Source organism: Arachis ipaensis, chromosome B9 (genome assembly GCF_059453495.1).
Source record: "Arachis ipaensis isolate K30076 ecotype BB chromosome B9, ASM5945349v1, whole genome shotgun sequence".
NCBI classification, from domain to species: Eukaryota; Viridiplantae; Streptophyta; class Magnoliopsida; order Fabales; family Fabaceae; genus Arachis; species Arachis ipaensis.
The window spans coordinates 17,470,978-17,494,972 of record NC_142444.1 but is presented as its reverse complement, the minus strand read 5'-3'; the positions used below and the strand labels follow the sequence as shown (position 1 = coordinate 17,494,972).

Below are 23,995 nucleotides of genomic sequence, written 5' to 3'. Positions count from 1 at the left end.
CTATTGTCCATGTATAAATTGAGATAAAATGTAATTTTTCAATGCCTTTCATCTCAAATTTTTCTTTTCTTTCAAGACATTTGTACTTTTGTGATTGTGAGATCATTTTAGACTTTCAGAAATTTCAGCGATATTCAAATTATTGACATACACAACAATTACGATGAATTCATATCTAAATTCTTTATATTAAGTTATTAGCATACCAACTACTATCATTTTTTAATTTTTTTAAGTAAGATACTCAATTAGACAATTATACCATATTTGCCTAAATTGTTGTACAAAAATATTTACAATTTAACTTAATATAATTCCTAAGACAATTCATTATATGATTTATATATCTTTTAATCGCTTGAAATTTTTTTATACAGATATTACAATCTAATGATTTATATAAATAAATTTTAACTATATTTATTAATCAACTAATATAATAATTAAAGCTTTTATCATAGAATAACCAAACTTTTTTTATAACAAAAATGTGCTGCATCTAAGTGATTTCACTAACCAAGTCCAACCAAGTGATTTAAAATTACGCGCTACTTATAACAGACTTTTAATGTAAACCTCCCCTTATTTGTTCTTCTTCAACGTAAACGTTCCATTTTTTTCTGATTTCTCTATGTTTTCGTTTGATTATCATCTCTTTCTCTTCAGATTTTCGTTTTTTTCTTCGATTTTCTTGTGTTCTCCTTGGATTTTATTCTCTTTTTCTCTTCAGATTTTCGATATGCGTTTGTTTTTTTTTTAATCGAATAGTATAATTAAAATCGTTTTGTTTTTGCGTGTTCTAAAATAATGAATTATTCAAGTTCAAATCAGTTGAATGAGGGCGATTTGGATTATTCTTCTGAATCGAATTAAGTGGACGAGGTTTGGATCGTTTTTAATTTTATCTAATTTCATTCTTCAACAATTTTGAATTGAACAGAATGTAATGGAATCTAATGTAATTGAATAAAGTGATAATGAATAATTTTATTCTTCTTTGCTAAAATCAGTGTTGTTTATGAATTTGAATTTGGATAGAATGCAGGAGTTTTTGAATTTATAAAATGCACAATTTTTTGTTCATTTGTTATTACATAATGGTGTGTTATAATCATATGTCAGTTTATTTGCAGTCCAGGTGTGTTGTCGATGAACAATTTGTTCCAAAGGTTGGGATGACTTTCAAGACAAATTGAATGGAATATTATAATGGAATGGAATTTAATGCAATTAAATAAAGTGATAACGAATAATTTCATTTTTCTTTGCTGAAATCTGTGTTGTTTATGAATTTGAATTTGGATAGAATGTAGGAGTTTCTGAATTTATAGAATGCACAATTTCCGATTCATTTGTTATTAGACAATGGTGTTGCTATAATCATATTTTGGTTCATTGGTGCGTTATCGATGAACAATTTGTCCCAAAGGTAGAATGCACAATTTTCGGTTCATTTGTTATTAGACAATGGCGTTATTATAAACTTATAATCATATTTCGGTTCATTTACAGTCTAGGTGTGTTGTCGATGAATAATTTATCCCAAAGGTTGGGATGACTTTCAAGACAAATTAAGTTGGAATTTAGTTCATTTGAGTTTTACTCATATAATGTGTTTCCTTTACTGAAAATGAGGATTAATTTCTGATTTGTGTTATATTTTATTGAATAGTTACTTTTTGGTTTTTCAAATTAGTTTCTGTAATTGTGTTGTGGTAAACAGTTTAGGTGTTTATTAGAATAAATTTCGGTTCATTTGTGTCTGAATTTCGGTTCATTTGTATTTTTGTCGCTGTTAAAGTTTGATAAATACATTCAATCTATTTAGTGTGAATCTAGATTCATTCAAATGAATGTAATCTCAATACATCCAAACATTTTTAACAAATAAATCAAAAGGAACTTAAGAAACAATTTTCAAATATATATATTGATGAGTTTGGAAAACTCTAAATTAATATTTGTGATGACTAAACATTATTAAAATTAATTAATTGCAAAATTAACTGATCTGAATTTTTATTCAATACATTGATGTTATAATTTTGCTGCAGGTTTTATCATGGGCCGAAAACAAACTTATCATGCTAGCCCAATTTGCATTCAGCCTTGGTTTTGATAATAAATAATGAAAGTGGCTGATTTAATGTTACTTGGGCCCAAATGATTTTGATTACTCTAAGCCCAAATGGGTTACATGCTTTCCATTTGTTTTATGCATGCTCCAAATTTTATCAAGAAAGCAAATGTTATCAATGGGTCAAGAAACTTATTTATTATTGCAACCAAGCCCATATTTTATAAGAGTTCCTCATACATGATCCGAAACCAAAGAAGGAAGAAAGCAAAATTGCTTTCAACGGATCCAAAGATTCAAACATTAGATGGATTCCAAAATTCATTTAATTGCAATGTGTTGCATGGGAACTATGAGAGAGAACATGAGTGACTTTGATTTGATGGACATTATTGAGGCTACACGTTACTCAGTAAAGGGAAGTAAACATTTACTTTGCTTTATCAAACCACTTTAGTTAATGTCCATATTCTCTTTCTTCTCTCTCACAACTCTTTCTCTCTTCGGTCATTACTCAGGAAATATTGGCAGCCATGGAAGCAAAAGTAAGCTACCGAGATGAAGAGAAAGCAAGCCTAAAGACCATCACAATGATGGCAAGAAAACATACTAAAATAAAAATGAGCTGTGGCTAAGATATTCACCAAATGTGGTTAGATTTGGTGAGGTTATCTTGAGTCTTTCATGCTCAAAATGGAAGAAGAAGATTCGGCCAGCTGGAAGAGATTCTTGAAGCATGGCTTGTCTTCGATTCTGCTCAACCACCACAGGAAGTAGCTAGAGTGGCGAAGTGATGGTTGAAGGCAGAGATTGAAGCAGATGAAGTCATCATCATCATGAAGCATCAAGGGCCAGAATTTCATCTTGGAGAGCAAGCCAAGGATGGAGAGCTCGGATTGATGAAGGGTGATGATCAAGAAAGGACTAGAGGTAATTGCATGTTGGTTATTGCATGGTTATCTCTTCTCTCTCTATGTGGCCGAACCAGTTTTGTTGAAGGAAGAAGAAGTTGGTTCAGTTTTGGCTTCAATAAGTGGAGGCTCCCCTCTTCTATATTAAGGGTGGACAGCCACTGTTTGAAGCAAGGAGAAAAATTGAGAGTGCAAGGCACAGTGTTCTCAGAGCTACCTGAGCTAACAGTTTTCTCTTCTCCTTCAATGTATTCTGTTTTGTATTTTTCTGTTTAATTTTGTCATGTCTTGAGTCTCATGGTAAAAGGCAAACAGTGAGGTTTGTAATGAAAAAGCCATAGAGCGGAAAAAGGCAGAGAGTGCAAAATTAAAAGAAAAAGCCATAGATGTCTTAGAGTTCCTTTGTTCATCTATGTTGTGTTTCATGATTCTGTGGGAATCCCCTTGTAAGTTGGGTTAGCACTTTACAAGTTGTAATCTGTTCGATTATAGTGAAATTCCATCATTGTTGTGATGGAGACTGGATGTAGGCTGCACTGCACTTAGCAGCCGAACCAGGATATATCTTGGTGTAATTTTCTTCCTCTCCTACTCCATTTTTGTTTTCTACTGCACAGGAGCAAAAACAAAAATGTCTCGTGCCAAGTGACGAGACAAAATGAAAATGTCTCGTGGCTAGGGACGAGCTAAAAACAGAAAAGTCTCCTCTGAATCCAGCAAGTGTTAGCAAGCAAAAAAGGGGCTAAGATTCAACCCCCCCTTCTCTTAGCCACTGAAACCATCAATTGGTATCAGAGCTTGGTCTCAAAGAGATCAAGCTTTGCAGCTTGGAGTAAAGATCCTCATGGCAGAAAACAGTGGCGCAAATGTGGTGTCTTATAATCTAACTGAAGGACAATCAAGCAACAGACCCCCTCTTTTCAATGGGAAAAATTATACCTATTGGAAGGAGAGGATGAAAATATTCGTACAAGCAGTGGATTACAGACTTTGGAAGATTATTCTCGAAGGGCCTCAATATCCAACTACCACAAGTGCAGAAGGAGTTGTTTCTCTCAAACCAGAAGCAAGATGGACCGAGGAAGATAGGAAGAAGGTGGAGTTAAATGCCAAGGCAATAAATCTGCTCAATTGTGCTATCAGCTTTGAGGAGTACCGACGGGTATCAAGATGCACAACGGCAAAGGAAATCTGGGACAAATTGCAAATCACCCATGAAGGAACCACCATTGTCAAGAAGACTCGGACAGATATGCTAAATAGAGAATATGAAATGTTTGCAATGAAGGAAGGAGAGTCCATTGATGAACTGTTCGAACGGTTCAATGCTATCATTGTTGGCTTAGATGCTCTGGGAATTACACATTCTGATTCTGTGCTAGTGAGAAGAGTGTTGAGATGTCTCACAAAAGAGTGGGAAACTAAAGCCTTAATTATTTCTGAGAGCAGTAGCTTAGACTCTATGACTCTTGATGATTTGAGAGGAAATCTTCTTGCTTTTGAAAATACCTATTTAAAAAAAGATACAAAAAAGAAAGGAATTGCATTTTCTTCTGTGACTAACCCTCTGGATGATGAATCCAGTGATAACTCTTCTGAAAATGAGTTTGTTTTATTTGCAAAAAAATTCAGGAAAATGGCTAAGCTCAGAGGCAAAGGCAGCAGCACAAGGAAAATAAAGAAAGACCTTAGCAAGGTAACTTGCTATAATTGCAAGGAAATGGGGCATTTCAAATCTGATTGTCCCAAGCTGAAAAAGGAGGAAAAGCCGAAAAGAGGAAAGAAGAAAGGATTGATGGCCACATGGGAAGACTTGGAGAATGACTCTGATGATGATGATGATGAAGAAACCGAGACCAAGTCACAAACATGTCTCATGGCAGACCACATAGATCAGGTAGTCTTTCATAACCCTAACACTGAAGATCTCCATCTTATGATAGACCACCTTTCTGAAAAAATAAGATATTTTCTGCTGGAAAATCAAGAACTTGAACAGCAAATTACCATTCTTAAGGCCGAAAACAGTTTTCTAAAAGAAAAAGTGAGAGAGGCCGAAACTGCTTGTGATCTTGTTGAAGAAAATAAGCAGTTAAGAGCCCAAGTTAGGAGCTGTGAAAGTAACCATTGTGTTCTTGCATATGTGGACTGTTTTAAACAAAATGAAGAGTTGCTTAAAAAGGTTAAAAGACTTGAGGAAGACTTGGCCAAATTTACACAAAGTTCTGAAAGTTTAAATCACATCTTGGCTAGTCAAAAACCTCTTTATGATAAGGCTGGGTTGGGATTTCATAAATCTGAAAATTCACATTTTGAAAATATTGCTTCATCTTCTAATGACACAAGATTTCAAGATCCCACCTACTTTAACAAAAAGGCAACTCCAAGGTTTTGTAGACTATGCAATCGGAATGGACACTTTCCCATTCAATGCTTTTTCGGTGAAAGAATGGTTGGTGACAAAGTTTATAAAATTGTTTTTGATTACAATGGCTTAGGACATAGAAGATGGTTTAACGTAAAAGGATCCAAAATGATTTGGATACCTAAGGTTACTTAAGCATTGTTTTGTAGGTGTGCCTAGCATCCAAAAGGAAGGAAAATGTGTGGTATATGGACAGCGGATGCTCTAGGCATATGACCGGAAAGGCAACCTTCTTCATAAAGCTTGATGACTATGATGGAGGACTTGTCACTTTCGGTGATGATGCAAAAGGAAAAATTGTGGCTGTTGGGAAAGTTGGTAAAAACTTTTCTTCTTGTATAAATGATGTTCTCCTTGTACATGGCTTGAAACATAATTTGCTTAGTGTTAGTCAACTTTGTGATTTGGGTTTTGAAGTTATTTTTAAGAAATCTGTTTGTTTAGTTGTGTGTGAAAAAACTGGGAATGTTCTTCTTGAAGCTAAAAGATGCAACAATGTGTATGGATTAACTCTTGAGGATTTAAAGGAACAAAATGTAACATGCTTCACATCTTTTGAATCTGAAAAATGGCTTTGGCATAGAAAGTTGGGACATGCTAGCATGTATCAAATTTCTAAGCTAGTTAAAAGAAATTTGGTTAGAGGGATCCCAAACATCAAGTTTGATAAGGATCTTACTTGTGACGCTTATCAATTAGGCAAACAAGTAAAATCCTCTTTTAAATCAAAAGATGGAATCTCAACCAAACGGCCATTGGAAATGTTACATATTGATCTTTTTGGTCCTACTAGAACTCAAAGTTTAGGAGGTAAACATTATGGTCTTGTGGTGGTAGATGATTACTCTAGATTTGGTTGGGTACTTTTCCTTGCTCATAAGAATGATGCCTTTCATGCTCTTTCCACCCTTTGTAAGAAAATTCAAAATGAAAAGGATTTAAAAATTGCCCATTTAAGAAGTGATCATGGAAGAGAATTTGAAAATCAAGATTTTAAAAAATTCTGTGATGACTTAGGTATTTCTCATAATTTCTCATGTCCTAGAACCCCCCAACAAAATGGGGTGGTTGAAAGAAGGAATAGAAGCCTTCAAGAAATGACTAGGGCTATGTTATGTGAAAGTGAAATTCCTAAATTCTTATGGGCTGAAGCTGTGAACACAGCATGTTATATTTTGAATAGAACAATCATTAGAAAAGGGTTAAAGAAAACACCTTATGAGCTATGGAAAGGAACCCCTCCAAATCTTAAGTATTTTCATGTTTTTGGATGCAAATGTTTTGTGCTTAATAATAAAGAAAACCTTGGAAAGTTTGATCCAAAATCCTATGAAGGAATGTTTGTTGGATATTCCACCACAAGCAAGGCCTATAGAGTTTATCTCAAGGAGCATAGGACAATAGAGGAATCCATACATGTTACTTTTTGTGATTCTAACTTAATTCCCAGTATTGTGAAGGATATTGATTCAGATTGTGAAGAGGCTGGAACAAGTAAAGAAAACCCCAAATCTGTTCAAAGTGAAGAATCTGTCAGCCCTGTTTTGTCTCGTCAGATTGGAGGAGACATTTCCATTTTGTCTCCTGAACAGACACGAGCAACTGAAACAGTGAGACCACCAGAAGATCATCAAAGTACTACACCCATCCGAAAGCCTAGAGAATGGAAATCTATGAGGGGTTATCCTCATGATTTCATCATTGGTGATCCCTCTCATGGTGTAACAACAAGATCATCCACCAAAAGGCAAGCCGAACCTAGCAATCTTGCTCTCTTGTCACAAATAGAGCCCAACAATGTCAAACAAGCTCTTGAGGATCCATCATGGGTTAAAGCAATGCAAGAAGAGCTTGCTCAATTTGACAAGAATGAGGTTTGGACACTAGTACCTCATCCGGATGGTAAGAAAGTTACCGGTACTAAGTGGGTATTTAAAAATAAACTTGGTGAGGATGGACAAGTTGTTCGTAACAAGGCTAGATTAGTGGCCCAAGGTTACGATCAAGAAGAGGGTATAGATTTTGATGAGTCTTTTGCTCCGGTAGCTAGAATGGAAGCAATTAGATTGCTTCTTGCCTATGCCGCCCATAAAGGTTTCAAAATGTTTCAAATGGATGTTAAGTGTGCTTTCCTTAATGGCTTTATTGATAGAGAAGTGTATGTGGCACAACCCCCCGGTTTTGAACAAAAGGAGTTTCCAAATCATGTTTTCAAATTAACTAAGGCTCTTTATGGTCTTAGACAAGCTCCAAGAGCTTGGTATGAAAGGCTTAGTGCCTTCTTGTTGGAAAATCAATTTCAAAGGGGTACCACCGACACTACTTTATTTATCAAAGCATCTAATGATGACATACTTCTTGTTCAAGTTTATGTTGATGACATTGTATTTGGATCGGCCAACATTTCCTTGTGTGAAGAGTTTGGAAAACTCATGACTAGTGAGTTTGAAATGAGTTTAATGGGAGAGCTTACCTTCTTTCTTGGCCTCCAAATTAAACAAACTCCTAGTGGTACTTTTATTTACCAAGGAAAGTATGCAAAAGAACTTATCAAAAAGTTTGGCCTAGAAAATTCCAAAGCAATGAGTACACCAATGCATCCCAACACAAAACTTGAAAAGGATGATGATGGTCAAGATGTGGATGAAACAAGGTATAGAGGAATGATAGGTTCACTCATGTACCTTACCTCCTCTAGACCGGATATTGTTCAAAGTGTGGGTGTATGTTCAAGATTTCAATCTCACCCAAAAGAATCCCATCTTACGGCTGTTAAACGCATCATTAGATACATTAAGGGAACTTGTGATTATGGCTTGTGGTATCCTAAATCTGATGAATTTTGTGCAGTAGGGTTTTGTGATGCAGATTATGCGGGAGATAGAGTGGATAGAAGAAGCACGTCCGGCATGTGTTGCTTCCTTGGAAGCTCACTCAATATGTGGTCAAGCAAGAAACAAGCCACAGTGGCTTTATCCACAGCTGAAGCAGAATACATTTCCGCATCTGCATGTTGCACTCAACTAATTTGGTTAAAAACACAATTAGAAGATTACAAATTAAAAATCAATAGTATACCCTTATTTTGTGACAATATGAGTGCTATAAACATCTCAAAAAATCCTGTTCTGCACTCAAGAACAAAGCACATTGAAATCAAATATCATTTCATTAGAGAACATGTGCAAAAGGGAACTATTGATATTCAATTTGTAAAATCTGAAGACCAAATTGCTGATATTTTTACAAAACCACTCTGTGAAGACAGATTTTGTACCTTGAGAAAAAGTTTGGGAATGTTTGATTTAAGTTTCATTGAAAATTTGTGAATTTTTAACTCTGTTCAGTTTTGTCTCGTAGGTTTGGACGAGATAAAAACGCAAGCTTGATAGAGGAGCTTTGTTCAAGGGGGAGGCAACACAGATTTAAATTCTCCTGGGCCCCACCTTATAAATTCTGACCCCACCATGGCAGTTTAGTTAGTTATTCCTTTCTTGAAAAATAAAATCACAAAATCTCTTAGATTGTCTTTTCAAATCTAGTTGGAAGATACATGTTGTCAAATCATATCTTTTCCTTCCAACTAAATCCCTTGATTCAAGGAAAAACTCCCTCTTTATCACTTTTTGAAACTCCCATTTGGATAATAACCGCGCCATTATGGTCATTAACCTCCCATCATCTCTCTCCAATCCTCATTTATTGCACCTCTAACCTCCTTCCATCCTCCTCTCATTCGGCCCTCACCCCTTCATATTCAACCCATCATTCATCCACCATGAAAAAGAAAACCGCTGTTAGGCGAAGTAGCCGAACCCCCATTCCAAAAAACCCACCTTTCTCATCACCTCCAACCCATACACATATCCATCTCCATTCTACCTCATCCTCTACTCAGTCACCTCCCTCCAAGAAAACCGAAACCATGCGCCGAAAGGTTATTGCTCAGAAAACCTCAGGGAGAGGCAAGACAGGGAAGAACAAGCAACCAAGTGTTGAAGAAGATGAAGAAGAATCACATACTACTCCACCTCCATCACCACCAAAAAGATCTACCCCTCATGCAAAAAGCTCTCAAAAGAAACAGAAAACCTTTGCTCTGCATGACACAAGCGAACCCCCCAATCTGGAATCTCTAGAGTTCAAAAACAAATTCCACAAAACTCATTCACATTTTGATCCTTCTCGCTTCCACTCATGTGCATTCTATGAATTTCACAAAGACGTTCTTCTGCAGCGCCATCTCTGCCCCTCTTACTTGGTGAACCTTCCAAATCTTGCCACCAAAGGAATAAACTTTTCGTCTCTGTTTGATGCTCTGAAATGGACTCCTCTGACTCACATTTAGAAATTGGTTTACCCGGGGCTGGTCCGGGAATTTTATGCAAACATGCGTTTGATTGGTGGGTCAATCCACTCTTACGTCAAGCGTGTTTACATAACCCTTACCCCTCAAACCATTGGTGCTGCTCTTGGGTATGAAGATGAGGGACCAAAGGTTTATATGGTTGATAAATGGGATGATCAAGTGGGAGTTACTCAACAAACTGTCATGCAACACATCTGTGCCAACCTCTCAGGGCTTGATGGATTAATCCCAACTCACAAATCCCTCGGCCCAGAGAACTCTCTGTTACACCGTATCATCACTCATATCATCACTCCTCAAAGTGGTTCTCATCATAGAGTAACAGTTTCTGATTCTATCATCCTCTTTGCTCTTATTACTTCCACTCCAATTTCCTTTGCTTATATTATGACACGTCATATGTGGGAAGCAGTAAGAAGCACAAAAAAGGCTAATCTTCCTTATGGCATGTTTCTTACATGTATATTTGAATATTTTAAGGTTGATTTGTCTAATGAATCTGTTGAGAACAAAGTGTCACAGATTAAAGGAGGAGGAGTTTCGAACAAGAAAAGCAAGCAGTCTGTTGCCTCCGAACCCTCTCTAAGCGATTTGGAAAGTCACCCTGAACCCTCAAAGGTCACGGCATCCATCAGAGAGGCTCTCAATGAATTCCGCAATATGTCCAAATTGATGCTTAAGTCAAGCAAGGCTGCCCGGAAACTGGCATATGCAAATGAGAAAGCCTGGAAGAAGTGCTATGAAAGGGTCGGTTTCATGATTCAAACTTTTGATGATGAAATGGGAACAGGAGATTATGAAGATGATTCTGGTTCTGAGTTCAATGTTTCTGATGATTAGCGACTATTTCTCACCTTCTATTTGATATTGGCAACAATAGGCTCAATCCTTCTTTTGTTTTTTGTAAAGGCATGACTTGATACTCCCTGCCGTATGATACTCTGAACAATTACTGCTTTGTTATAAATATTATGTATTGCTCATGTCTCTTGTTGCAGGTCTTTTATGCCCCTTGATGCCAAAAGGGGGAGGAAATTTAGATTCCAAAATTGAAATTGGAATGAAACAGGGGCTGGAAAAACAGGGGACAAGGGTTGAAATTTTCAAATTGAAAATTCATGATTATCCTTGTTCAAAGAAGGCATTTGGTTTATTATGATGTTTGATTTGTTGTGATAACTGGCTGATTCTGGCTGATTGGTTCATTTTTGATAAACCTGCTGAATTGAAAATTTATTTTTGGCAGTTCTTTTAAAACTGTGATATCTAAACATCTGCCATGTTTTGATGTGCTAATATATGTTTCAAAAATATTTTCCTTATTTTGAATGACATTGCTCTGATATCTGGACTGGAAAATATTTGGAAATTTTCTGAACAACACTGTTTTTATGTTTGAGCAGATAATCAATTTATTGATAACAAATGAGTTTTGATTATCATCACACTCTGCTCATAAATCAAGCATTCAACATTTCAAAATAAAATATGTTGAATAACATTGTTACTTGAAGCTTGATTAAATAGTTACAGGTTAAGTGCTTCCCTTGATAAAAATGGCACATATTAAGGGGGAGCCATGTGACAATTTGAAAGGGGGAGAAATTCAATCTTCAAAGGGAGTATTCTTTACTCTATCTTTAAATTTCTTTCCATTTCAATTTTAATATTGTTTGTCATCAAGGGGGAGATTGATGAGTTTGGAAAACTCTAAATTAATATTTGTGATGACTAAACATTATTAAAATTAATTAATTGCAAAATTAACTGATCTGAATTTTTATTCAATACATTGATGTTATAATTTTGCTGCAGGTTTTATCATGGGCCGAAAACAAACTTATCATGCTAGCCCAATTTGCATTCAGCCTTGGTTTTGATAATAAATAATGAAAGTGGCTGATTTAATGTTACTTGGGCCCAAATGATTTTGATTACTCTAAGCCCAAATGGGTTACATGCTTTCCATTTGTTTTATGCATGCTCCAAATTTTATCAAGAAAGCAAATGTTATCAATGGGTCAAGAAACTTATTTATTATTGCAACCAAGCCCATATTTTATAAGAGTTCCTCATACATGATCCGAAACCAAAGAAGGAAGAAAGCAAAATTGCTTTCAACGGATCCAAAGATTCAAACATTAGATGGATTCCAAAATTCATTTAATTGCAATGTGTTGCATGGGAACTATGAGAGAGAACATGAGTGACTTTGATTTGATGGACATTATTGAGGCTACACGTTACTCAGTAAAGGGAAGTAAACATTTACTTTGCTTTATCAAACCACTTTAGTTAATGTCCATATTCTCTTTCTTCTCTCTCACAACTCTTTCTCTCTTCGGTCATTACTCAGGAAATATTGGCAGCCATGGAAGCAAAAGTAAGCTACCGAGATGAAGAGAAAGCAAGCCTAAAGACCATCACAATGATGGCAAGAAAACATACTAAAATAAAAATGAGCTGTGGCTAAGATATTCACCAAATGTGGTTAGATTTGGTGAGGTTATCTTGAGTCTTTCATGCTCAAAATGGAAGAAGAAGATTCGGCCAGCTGGAAGAGATTCTTGAAGCATGGCTTGTCTTCGATTCTGCTCAACCACCACAGGAAGTAGCTAGAGTGGCGAAGTGATGGTTGAAGGCAGAGATTGAAGCAGATGAAGTCATCATCATCATGAAGCATCAAGGGCCAGAATTTCATCTTGGAGAGCAAGCCAAGGATGGAGAGCTCGGATTGATGAAGGGTGATGATCAAGAAAGGACTAGAGGTAATTGCATGTTGGTTATTGCATGGTTATCTCTTCTCTCTCTATGTGGCCGAACCGGTTTTGTTGAAGGAAGAAGAAGTTGGTTCAGTTTTGGCTTCAATAAGTGGAGGCTCCCCTCTTCTATATTAAGGGTGGACAGCCACTGTTTGAAGCAAGGAGAAAAATTGAGAGTGCAAGGCACAGTGTTCTCAGAGCTACCTGAGCTAACAGTTTTCTCTTCTCCTTCAATGTATTCTGTTTTGTATTTTTCTGTTTAATTTTGTCATGTCTTGAGTCTCATGGTAAAAGGCAAACAGTGAGGTTTGTAATGAAAAAGCCATAGAGCGGAAAAAGGCAGAGAGTGCAAAATTAAAAGAAAAAGCCATAGATGTCTTAGAGTTCCTTTGTTCATCTATGTTGTGTTTCATGATTCTGTGGGAATCCCCTTGTAAGTTGGGTTAGCACTTTACAAGTTGTAATCTGTTCGATTATAGTGAAATTCCATCATTGTTGTGATGGAGACTGGATGTAGGCTGCACTGCACTTAGCAGCCGAACCAGGATATATCTTGGTGTAATTTTCTTCCTCTCCTACTCCATTTCTGTTTTCTACTGCACAGGAGCAAAAACAAAAATGTCTCGTGCCAAGTGACGAGACAAAATGAAAATGTCTCGTGGCTAGGGACGAGCTAAAAACAGAAAAGTCTCCTCTGAATCCAGCAAGTGTTAGCAAGCAAAAAAGGGGCTAAGATTCAACCCCCCCTTCTCTTAGCCACTGAAACCATCATATATATATATATAATTTACAAAGAGTCAAAGAAGTGTTTGCCTCTTTACAATTCCTTACAAAATAGTATTCAAGAATGTTAATGAAAATTCATTACAATTTAGAAGATTGAACCTATTTACTTTCTATCTCCCCAAATGATAATCTACAGAAAGGACTTGAGAGGATAGCAGATGGCTTTGAGATTCTTATATCTTCAAATTACTCAATGACTTTTTCTCAGTATGTTTATCTTGTCCAAGAGAATGGTTGGACCATATTCAGGCTTGAAAGCATCAATTTGTTCATACAATTGAAAGAAATTTATTAATATGTATTAATTTATTTATTAAGAAATAAAACTTTGGTCAATATTTAACAGTAGCATCAAGTGAACTTCAGTTAATTCACAAATAAGCCGAAATTAGTTCAAATTTGAACAAGTAGTCAAAAAGACTCAATCATCAACAAAAACACATTAAATTTATTTTTGGATCCAAATGAACCTCAAATAAATTAAGAAATAAACCAAAATTATAGTAAAATGTAGCACAACTACTACAGTTTCATTCGATGCCCTAATTACAGAAAAAAAAAAAGAAAAAATTGAATAAGAGAAATTCACTCTACTAAATAAACGAATTTGATCCACTAAACTCTAAACCGAACTAGTAAAAATGCATGAAATGCAAAGGAAAAATCTGAACAAGTAGTTTTGTCAGTACCTTAAGGAATCTTTGTTTTTTTTTTTTTTTTTATTGATGATCTCAAATACAGAACCAAATTTTCCTATAATTTTCGCAGAAAATTTAAAAAATTTCTAAGAGAGATTTTAAATTCCTTTGTTACAGTTTTGAGTAGGAAATGTAAATAATTTTTTATATTAGAGTATAAAGCAAGAGGTAACATTTGTTTAGAATTTCGAATGCGTGTTACACACTCTTTTAATAAGAGTAGTTTTATTGATGTTGAGCCTACTAAGTTGAACTTAAATGGCAATAAAATTTGAATATGTAGCAGATCTGTTTTTCTAAATACCAAATCTATATCCCTATAGATAATTATTCATGTAACATTATTGATTTAACAATTTGGTGGCTATTCATTGTTATTGTTATTATTAATAATTATCAAATATACCAGAGAATCACCAGTTCTGTTAAAATTTCCAGATTTTATTTAACATTCATGTCAAATTTTTTTTTTTTTTGGGGGTCTTATACAACACACTATTTCAACTACTACATGCAGCTCCTAGTGAGACATGATGCTGCCATTTATCCAATACCTCGGCTGCACGTTCATGTCAATCTTTAACCGCATAAGTCAAACAATTAATACACAAATAAATAAAGCAAAAAGGCCTATCTATCGAAATTGTATGAAATATGAATGGCCTACAAGGGTATATATTATAAGGAGTAGGTAGTATTAATAACGTCATTACCATGACTAAACATATAACCGTTTAATGATTCTAACCAACATTATAGCATACTAGGACAATTTACAACCATCATCAAAACAAATAAAACATACAACTCAACATAACATGACTCTAACAAGCATTCATCAGTTCACTAAAAAACCTACAAAAGATCGCATTTATCCTATGCTCCACAAAGCGCTGGCCTAGGAAAATGCAGAGTTAGCTCTTTCTTCCAAAGTTTTTGTTTTCGTTTTTTTTTTTTTCTTTTGGGTATTATTTACAATACTACAAGTACCCTGGTCTATCTCCGAGTGCATTTCCGGCACCAGCTAAAAACTTGCTTGAGCTAAAATTTGGAGGTGCCTGAGAATTCATCTGCGCAAGCTCTCGTACTCGTAGCAGAATCGGTTCCGGGATTGGCGCTGTACCATGCTTCCGCACGTTCATCTATGTCAAGAAAACAAATTTAACAAGGAAAATAAAGTTGGAACTCAAATTCCTAATTTAAGAGTTATAATAGGTCGGATTTCTGCAGAGAACCACTCAGGAATTCAGTAAGCAGAAGAATTAGGTCGAATTTTTCCAATTGTAATCATCCTACTAAAGATAAGAGGAAAGAGGAAAGAGGAAAGAGGAAAGAGGCAATAAGTATAGGATAAGGAGAGTTGAGGGTAGTTTTGTAAAATCAATCTAGTTTATTAAAAAATCAAATGTTTCCAATTTCCTTAATTCCTATGCCTAATTAATTTTGGACAGGTAGTAAAATATTAAGCAACTTAAGTCACATGCATGCATGTTGAAACAGTTCCTGGAATGTTTGTAGGAACTAATTTCCAAATAGTTTTTAAGCACAAATCATGTTTATATAAACTCACTAATAAGCAAGATTAATTTTGCAAAATCACGACTCTTACCCCTTCATCTGCAGGTGCCTGAGCAAAGCTAGCCTTGAGCAAATTCCTCCACTTGTCCTGCAAAGCAAAATCTGTTTTCAGTGCAATTTAGTGACAACAAAATCGAGCCCATACTTTGCTAACTAGCCTTAACACGACCAGACCTCAAAACTGCTTACCTTAAGATCGACAGAGGTACGATACGAGTGTGATGAAAAGGAGAGCCGTTTGATCTCAGACCACCTCCCTGCGCCACACCGTGATACACCGTCAACCAACTTCATTACCTCAACAAGAGTCCACGCTCGATGATGTTTCCTTCTCATTCCACCTTTAGCGGTGGGAACAGTAACTATATTGTCCTCTGAGGTATGGCTGAATGGATCCACCCTTTTTGGTCTCAATTCCTGCTGTGGTTCGCTTGTGCTTACTCCTGGAAGCTGCTTCTCTTTTTCAGGTTCACAAGAAGGCTGTACAACAAACGTCAACAACACGATGAAAATAACAAAAATGTTTATATTATGGTAGATATTGAATCAAAAAAGAAACAACAGCATATCTGCAATTTCATGTTTGGGGGGCTTCAAATTTAATCAGGAGAGAGGACATGAGTACAAAAGTGGATAAAGCATCCTCACAATGAAACCAAAACTGAACTAAGTGAATAAACTGTGTATTAAAGAACATAAATAGCTTTGAGCATCTGATAAAGAAACCATATTAACATTAAAAACACCATGAGCAAAGCAGCAAAAGAAGGTAAAAGGTAAAAGGTAATCATATCCCAAACCCCCAAAGAAAATCTCTATAACTAATTATTTTCTAGTTACTTTTAAACTAGGGACGGCTAACAAATCTTCGCTTCTTACAATTCCGAAATCTCTGAATTCAGTGAGGATAAAATGATGAAATATATAGGCAAACCCAAGACCCTCCAAAAATTATAAAAGGCCAGTTCCAAAATATTTCACCCATATAAGGCAGCGCGGAAAGAGAAGTTCATGACTCTGCATCTATACCACACTTTATGCACATGCTTGAGGACAAAGCAGTTGTTTTGGTGTAAATATGGAAATTCTATATAAAAGGACCACACAATGAGTCAAGGAAGTGCACTTAAACTCTTCTCTGCCTCAACTCCAGAAGGCTTGCCTCCACTCCGCCTCATTAAGAAAAAGAAACCAAAGAAAACAGAAGAGAAAGAGGGGAAGTGCAGAACCCGAGGCAGTGACCCATTATACTTTTTTTTACAATGTGCAGGAGCATGCTTGGAATGAAAAGGAGGGACACGGGGTGGCATCTATGGTGGTCTAGTGTACCAAGAAGAGAAACGATTAGCAGTGCCAGTGAATGCATGCACTTCCAAGTATAGGAAATGTTTTTTATGATCCCCCCGGATGACTGGTGGCCACTTCAATCAGTGGTGTGTGTAGTTGGAATCAACTCAATCAATCTTACTCAATCACTTCTACTAAAACATGCGTTCAAAGAGAAGGGTGCGAGAGAGCATTTTCCAAATTTCAAGTTGAAAAAATGGCATATCAGCAGCAGATTAGCCATCTTCTATTCCCCTTTGCAAGTTAGGACCTTAAAAGTACCAAAGTGAAGGACTATGAGGAAAAATTTGCACAAATAGCGCAGTTTATTAAGCGAATACTTCCATTAGTTGTCATGAACAGAGATCCCATTAACATCATGATATTAAAGAAGCTCCACTTAAATTATCCCCCCCCCCCCCCCACACACACACACACACACAAAAAAGAAAGGGGGGGGGGGGTGCAACAAACATAAAATAAATAACTAAAATAAAATGTAGTGGAAAAGAAGAAACTACAATTTAGCATTACCAAAGTCTCAGTTGCTCTCACTGGCTGAAGCTTTCCAGGAGCGGATCTTGCCTTCAGGATTTTGTCTGGATTCTCACTAGCAGCACAAGAACCAGTTTCTGCAAGAACCTTATTATCTGATTTTGCAGTCTTGGCAATGTCAATTGGAAGGAATTTCTGAAATAAAGTTGTAACGGTTTATATTAGTCAGAAAATAAACAGTTTCCAGAACTATTAGGAGACTGCCAGTAAGACGCAAGAAGAGTACAATAATGCTGGAAAAAAGCACAGCAAGAAAGAGACATTTTCCTACAGGTGCAAGACTAATGTACTAAGTAGAAAGTACTAAGTTCCTAGGTGTATTACCTAGTTTATATTACAAAATATCATGATTGTCCTACAATAAAGCATGAACCATGCTATGGAGCAGATAAAGTTAAAACTAAGTGTCGCTTTATAATCAAGTACGAAACAGTGTCACTTACCGTAAGTGATGTAATATCTTTCCTTGGATGACTTCTTCGAACCCGAGAAACACAAGGAACTTGAACATCAGAACCTCCGAGTGAGTCTACCCTGGTGATAAATGTTCTCACCTCTGAAGAAGCATCCCCAGAAAGCCTCACATATGAAGTTGTAGAAAGTCCAGGTCCCATATTTCTACTTGAACTTAACGATGCCATGGGGTTGGGCTCTCTAGATTCATTTTCAGAGAGCTCTTCAATATATCTCTTGGTGGGCTTCCGAATTCTTTTTGCAGCTTTTTGGTGATCCTCACCTCCCAATCCATGTTCTATATTATGTTTTCCCATTTTTGTTTCAGAAACAACTTGATTATCTTCAGTTCCACAACCCTCCAAAGCAGATGAATCCTTCAAGTTAACATCTGCTTCTACAGGTGCATTTTCCATGGAGATTACATCTTCAGCATCTCCATTTCCAGAACTGTCTTCACATTTTCTTACTATTTTGTTATCTTTAATAATGAAAGTTGTTGCTGAAACATCACGCGAGTTTGTTAAACTCATGGCAATCCTCCTTTTCAGCCACTGCTTGTCTTTCACAGTAGTTTCCCGACCAAAAGTTACTTTAAACAGTTCATGTAGTTCTCTGATGGATAGCTTGTCCAAGCATATTTCTCCATCAAACATTGAAAAATTGGACTTCAAAGCGGAATAGACAGCAGAAGCAGATGATCCGCTCTCAATCACTCCTTCTGAAGGTCTGGAACACTGATCAACACTCCCAGATTGATTACTATGTGTATAATTTAAGCTTGATGCTAAAGAAGGAATTTCCTGGTGTGGGGCATCAGATTGATTATTCTCAACCGTGACAGCTTTATCATCAGAACACTGGCTGTCCTTTTTTACACGAGAAGGAACAGGTGATTCACAAGACAATCGAAGTCTCTCTTCTTGTTTGACCTTTTGCAACATCTGCTCAATGTACTACAAAAAATTTTTGAGGTCAAGAAGGATTCTAGAAACAGAATATAATACTAATGGGATTTGTAGACATACAGCAAAAAAGAGAGAAAGCCCAGACCAACTGGAGAATAAAGGAAAGGGAAAAAAATGAGGATCATACATGAGCCACTTTCTAAGATAAGTCCACCAACAATAAAACATTTGAAAGAGAGAAGTTGAAACTAAGAGACTTGAGTCCAACCTTTCACATAAATGGAAGAAAGATCATAGTTACAATATAGCTATTTTAAATTCTTTCTTGCAGTGTATGTAAAATGTAAATGCAAACAGAGTTTTCGCTCTCGTACCAGCACACTGATGCACCATCAATTAGTTAGTGCTACCATTCATAAAACTGTTTTTATAACAGGAAATAGCTTCCCTCAAATACTTTACAAATGTTTAAAATCAAGTAAGCTATTAAATAGCTTATCATTCGTTCCACATCTTATACGCATAGTTAAACAAAAGGAAGGTCTATACAGATAACTCCTTAAGTTAGCACCAAAGAATTCTATTGAAAAAGAGGCACACAGTGAATGGTTGAGAAAATCAAGTTAGATGCACCATGTTTTCCAAAATGCACAAACATAATTGCATTGTTGAAAAAATGTTGGAATCAAAGGAAAAACAAGCAATGAAGAGTAATCAAGATTTCAGAGAGAAAGAGAGAAGTAGAGAAGGAAACCAAAAGAGATCCCAATACCTGTAATTTTGCATTTAGTTTCCCAAAATCTGCATCTGCAGTGCCTAGTTGTGAAATGGAAATGGTATTAATCAAAGAAAATATGTAGAATGTATTGGTAAGGGAAGTTAATAAGTTCGTCCATGGCACTTGCCTATCATGTTAGAAAGGTTAAGACCATATAATAACAAATTAAGAACATCCGTCAGCAATTTAAATTAGAGAAGAAAAGGTAAAGTCAAAAACAAGCAAATAAAATAATTGCAGGAAGGAATAACAAGAATAACTGAGTGTCTCGGTAGGCACTATGTGTGAGAAGCATATCCAACCATATAGCATCTTTATACCAGAGAAAACCAATTGCAAATTAACGATGGGTGGAAACAGAGGCTATCTATAATACAAACATTACAACTAAAGGCACCAACATAAAAAATTTATTCTTTGAACTACTATAAGGAGCAGACTAAGGCAGGAAAAAAAACTCAAATCTGTGATTTTAGCAGAGTTAGGGCTATAGTAACAAGTAGCTAAGTTTATGTAACAGACTAACAGCTACTGAAATGCGTCAATATGCTGTTCAAACAACTGAGATTGAGAATATACCTTTTGGGCACTCCAATCGAAGTTTCCCAGAAGATGATCTTTCAATTGATATGCACTCCAAACTTTGCCCAGTGTCTGCAACAACACGCATTTCACTGTTTTCATGCTCAAGAAAATCCTCCATCTCCATTACTTCATCATCTGTTGCAGGCACTAACCTCCCATCACCTTCAACCTAAAGATTAAATTAGACATGAAGAAAATATTGAACAAAGCCTAGACAGAAGTATAAATTGCCGAAAATAAAGATGGCAACACATAATCAGTTATTGAAATTCAAACATACTTCTCCTTCTCCTTTAGTTGGGTGTGCATCAATGATGGATGCACCAAATGCTCAACAGCAATTAACAACATGACATTGACAACATTTTTACCCGACAAAACAAAACAGCACAGCATGAATTTGCAGTATCACTAGGACAAAAGAAATCTAGTGATGACAATGGCGTGAATGCGGCAAGACGTGGATGTGAACATGGTTTTTTGCTGAGCATGAAGAGCAGCAAAGTTGAAAATCACCGAGTTTTTCAAAACCAGATCAGATCAGGGCACACAGGTTGCCAGTTTGATGTGGTTAAGGTGATCGAATGGAAGTGTAATGGCCGAAGTGGATTTAGCATATGAATCAAACATATACAGCTAACCACTCAAATTTCTAAACATCTAATAAAACAGAATCCGAACACATTGTCACAATCCATTTTCAAATTTCAGCATTTAATTTCACTCATTGAAGAAAACTAGGGCAGGTTAAGGCAATGTAACCAAACCTCAGAGAAGCTTGGTTTAATTAACAAACAAAAGTAGGTAAGCAGAAATTGAAGATTGTGATTTGATAGAATAATAATTAGACCAGAAAAGGAAGATGGAAAATCATTTGGTTAAGTTAATTTGTTTAAGAGTTCCCAAGGCCTTTCTGTATATTAAAATGTATCAAGTCAACAAGTCATTAACAATTACAAAAGTGAAGCAGCTAATGTAACAAACAATCAAGGATGCCATGGAAGGAGTTTCCATAAAAAAAAATGAAACAAAATTAAGGAACATGCTAACAATCAAGGCTTTACTGTAGCAAACAGGTGCATTACAACGCTGAGGAACACACATACCCACACCCACACCTAAAAAGGCCTAGAAAAAATGCTTGAAAACTCATAAAAGGGTACTGGTATCCTGAAAAAAAAATACAAAAAAAAAGAACACCAGGTACCACCATGGCAACTCCGTTCATCTTGATCGTTTTCCCAAGAACTCATAAACTAAAAAGTTGCAAACTTTCCCCACACCTGAAAAATGCAAAGCTAACTATAATTTGCAAACCCAAACACATTCACAAATAAAACCTTGAAGCAGTAAAGAAAAGACACTGAAAGCATACCCGGACGAGCTTGTACACAACTGGGTTTGCAATCTGCTTTGGAGAAGACAAGGAAAAGCTACTTCTATCAACTCCAATGTCTTCAAGTTTTCCATCATCATCATTATGTTCAATTGCAACTACTGTTTCCATGGAATATCAACCACATGCACCTCAAGTCCACATTCTAAAAATAACAAGAAAGAGTGTAAATAAAGTAAAATCAGATTTCTTTTTCTTAGAAAAAAGCAATGAAGATAACAGCTAGCAAAAATAAAACTTGGATGAAACAAAATCCTCTATTATTTGTTCCCAAATAAAATAAGCAGCATGCATAACAAGAAACTAAAAATTAGCAGTGTCCAAGTCTTAGAACTTCAAAAATTGAAACTTTTCATAAAACAATCATAACCCAGAAGACTTACAAACAAAATTACCATAAAAAAATTATGAATATGATGCTATACAAACAGACATACCACAAAATCGTATCCCAAGTTCAAATGCTAAAACAGAAAGGAAAATATTACCCCCAAAAGGAATATGCAGTTTGGGATTGCTTAAAAGCTCAATTGAAAGCAACTTAGATGAAATATAAAAGAAAATAATAATAATAAAAAGGAAAATTTGGCTCACCATAGAGGAAATGAGCGAGTCGACTCAGTAGGTGAAGCAGTAAAACAGTATCACTGAGAGTGACCGATTCCAGCGAGTCAGAAGCGCCAGAGAGCACAAATCTTTTGAGTTTCAGTGTGTTGGGATACGAATCGTTAGAGAAGAAACTTCTCACCTAAGCAATAAAGCAAATGGAAGGAAATGAATTCGAACTTCAGTGACAGTGGATTTTTTTTTCTTAATTTTATTTATTTATTTTTACTTTAATTCAATTATTTTGGCAAGTTTGTGCGCAGCTGACAGTGGTTATAGACTTTTTAGGTCTGCTTTCCGGGTACGCTGAAGTGAGTTAAGCTTCGGACTTCAAATCCCTCTCAATTATATTTCAATTCCAGCCATTGATTCCGATTTTTAAAATTTTACTTCCAATTTTCTCAATCCATTTTTGTGTTGGTTTAGATTTATTTTTTTATTCAATTTAAAATTTATTTAAATATATCTTTTTAAAAAAAAGTCAATTATTTATTTGTTCTAAAAATTAATAATATCTTATTTTAAAAATAATTAGAAATAAAAGACATTTTTAATATTTAAATTTTTTTTAAAAAATTATACAAATGTAAAATAATTTATATCTATTAAAAAAATTTTAAAATAAAAAAATAAGTACTTTTTCAAAAGTCAATTTAAATTAATTCTTACTTCCTCTAATTTTAAAGTTGTGTTTGTTTACAAAGACAAAATATTGAGACAAAGATACAAAGACACAAAATTATATTTGACAGATGAAATATGAATAGAGATATTGTGTCTTGAAATACTGAATTAGAATATTTTGTATCTATCCTAACCGAAAAAAGACACATAAACATTAACAAAAGACACAACTTATTTTTAATTTTTTCTATCATTATTTTTGTTAATTTTTTATAATTATATTTATTATTATTATTATTATTTTAAATTTTTTTGAATAAAAAGAATAAATTAAATTTTTATAATTTATTCTATAGTATCACTAAACAGAATAAAAAACACTAAATATTGTATTTTTATTTTCTGTGTCTTATTTTTAATGTTTTGTTTTGTCTTTATCTTATTTTAAAAAAATAAATGCAATCTAAGCTTTGGATTTTTTCAATTTCTTCTCTCAATTACGGTTGTAAGTATATTTTTCATTATATATTCTTTAAATAAAATAAAAAATATATGAAAAAGTATTAAATAGTAAAAATTTATATTTAATAAAATAATTAAAAAATTTTGAAAAAATCTATTTTTCTAAGATGGCAACAAGGGATATCGCTCATGAATAAGTATTATGGCTTGTGTTTAGAGATGTAAATTTAATTTTAATATTTTATTTGTTCTATTTTAACTCAATTTTAAATTGACCTAAAATAAATCGTATTAAACTAAATTAATTTGTTATAAAATTTGTATATACAAGTATAATAAACTTTTACTTTTAAAAATTATTTTTAACAAATATTATATCATATTTACACCAAAATAAATTAGTTTAAAATAAACACAATATTTTATAATATAAAAAATATTAGTTAAAATAAAAATATAATATTTTATTAATAATTTTATTTTAAAATATTTTTTTAATTGTAAAATATAATTTTAGATCGAAATAGGTAACTGAAACATGCCCCAAAAATAAAATCAGATAAAATAATAAATTTAAACCCGACAAAATATATCTCGAATTTCAGCTGGATCCAGTATTAAACATCTTTACTTGTGCCATATACTAAAAAATAAAAAATTTTATAATTTAATATCGACTTCTATCTCAACATTTAA

At 34.8% G+C, this 23,995-nt stretch overlaps 1 protein-coding gene across 6 annotated transcripts; it reads right to left on the bottom strand.

Annotated features, from left to right (window-relative positions):
* Positions 1-14,704: 14,704 nt before the first annotated feature.
* Positions 14,705-22,531, bottom strand: TRFL6 (TRF-like 6). 6 transcript variants are annotated; one of them, XM_088498153.1, is made up of 10 exons: positions 22,202-22,531; positions 21,587-21,752; positions 21,419-21,494; positions 20,206-20,380; positions 19,621-19,664; positions 17,931-18,896; positions 17,467-17,622; positions 15,796-16,086; positions 15,638-15,694; positions 14,705-15,170 (listed from the first exon to the last, which is right to left on the bottom strand). In XM_088498153.1, exons 3-10 carry the CDS (start codon positions 21,437-21,439, stop codon positions 15,009-15,011), a joined length of 1,872 nt encoding a protein of 623 aa, XP_088354279.1. In that variant the 5' UTR covers positions 21,440-21,494; positions 21,587-21,752; positions 22,202-22,531; the 3' UTR covers positions 14,705-15,008. The 6 variants fall into 6 exon arrangements, with proteins under 6 accessions (XP_088354279.1, XP_088354280.1, XP_088354281.1 ...); XM_088498154.1 differs by having other exon boundaries at positions 21,422-21,494; XM_088498155.1 differs by having other exon boundaries at positions 17,931-18,884; positions 22,202-22,488.
* Positions 22,532-23,995: the final 1,464 nt, after the last annotated feature.

Coding starts and splice junctions, on each gene's coding strand:
- TRFL6 (XM_016319805.3), bottom strand. CDS start 21,718: ATGGAAACAGTAGTTGCAATTGAACATAATGATGATGATGGAAAACTT. Junction 19,665..20,205: donor TCGATTGGAGTGCCCAAAAG/GTATATTCTCAA, acceptor TTTCACAACTAG/GCACTGCAGATGCAGATTTT. Junction 18,897..19,620: donor AACTAAATGCAAAATTACAG/GTATTGGGATCT, acceptor AATTTTTTGTAG/TACATTGAGCAGATGTTGCA.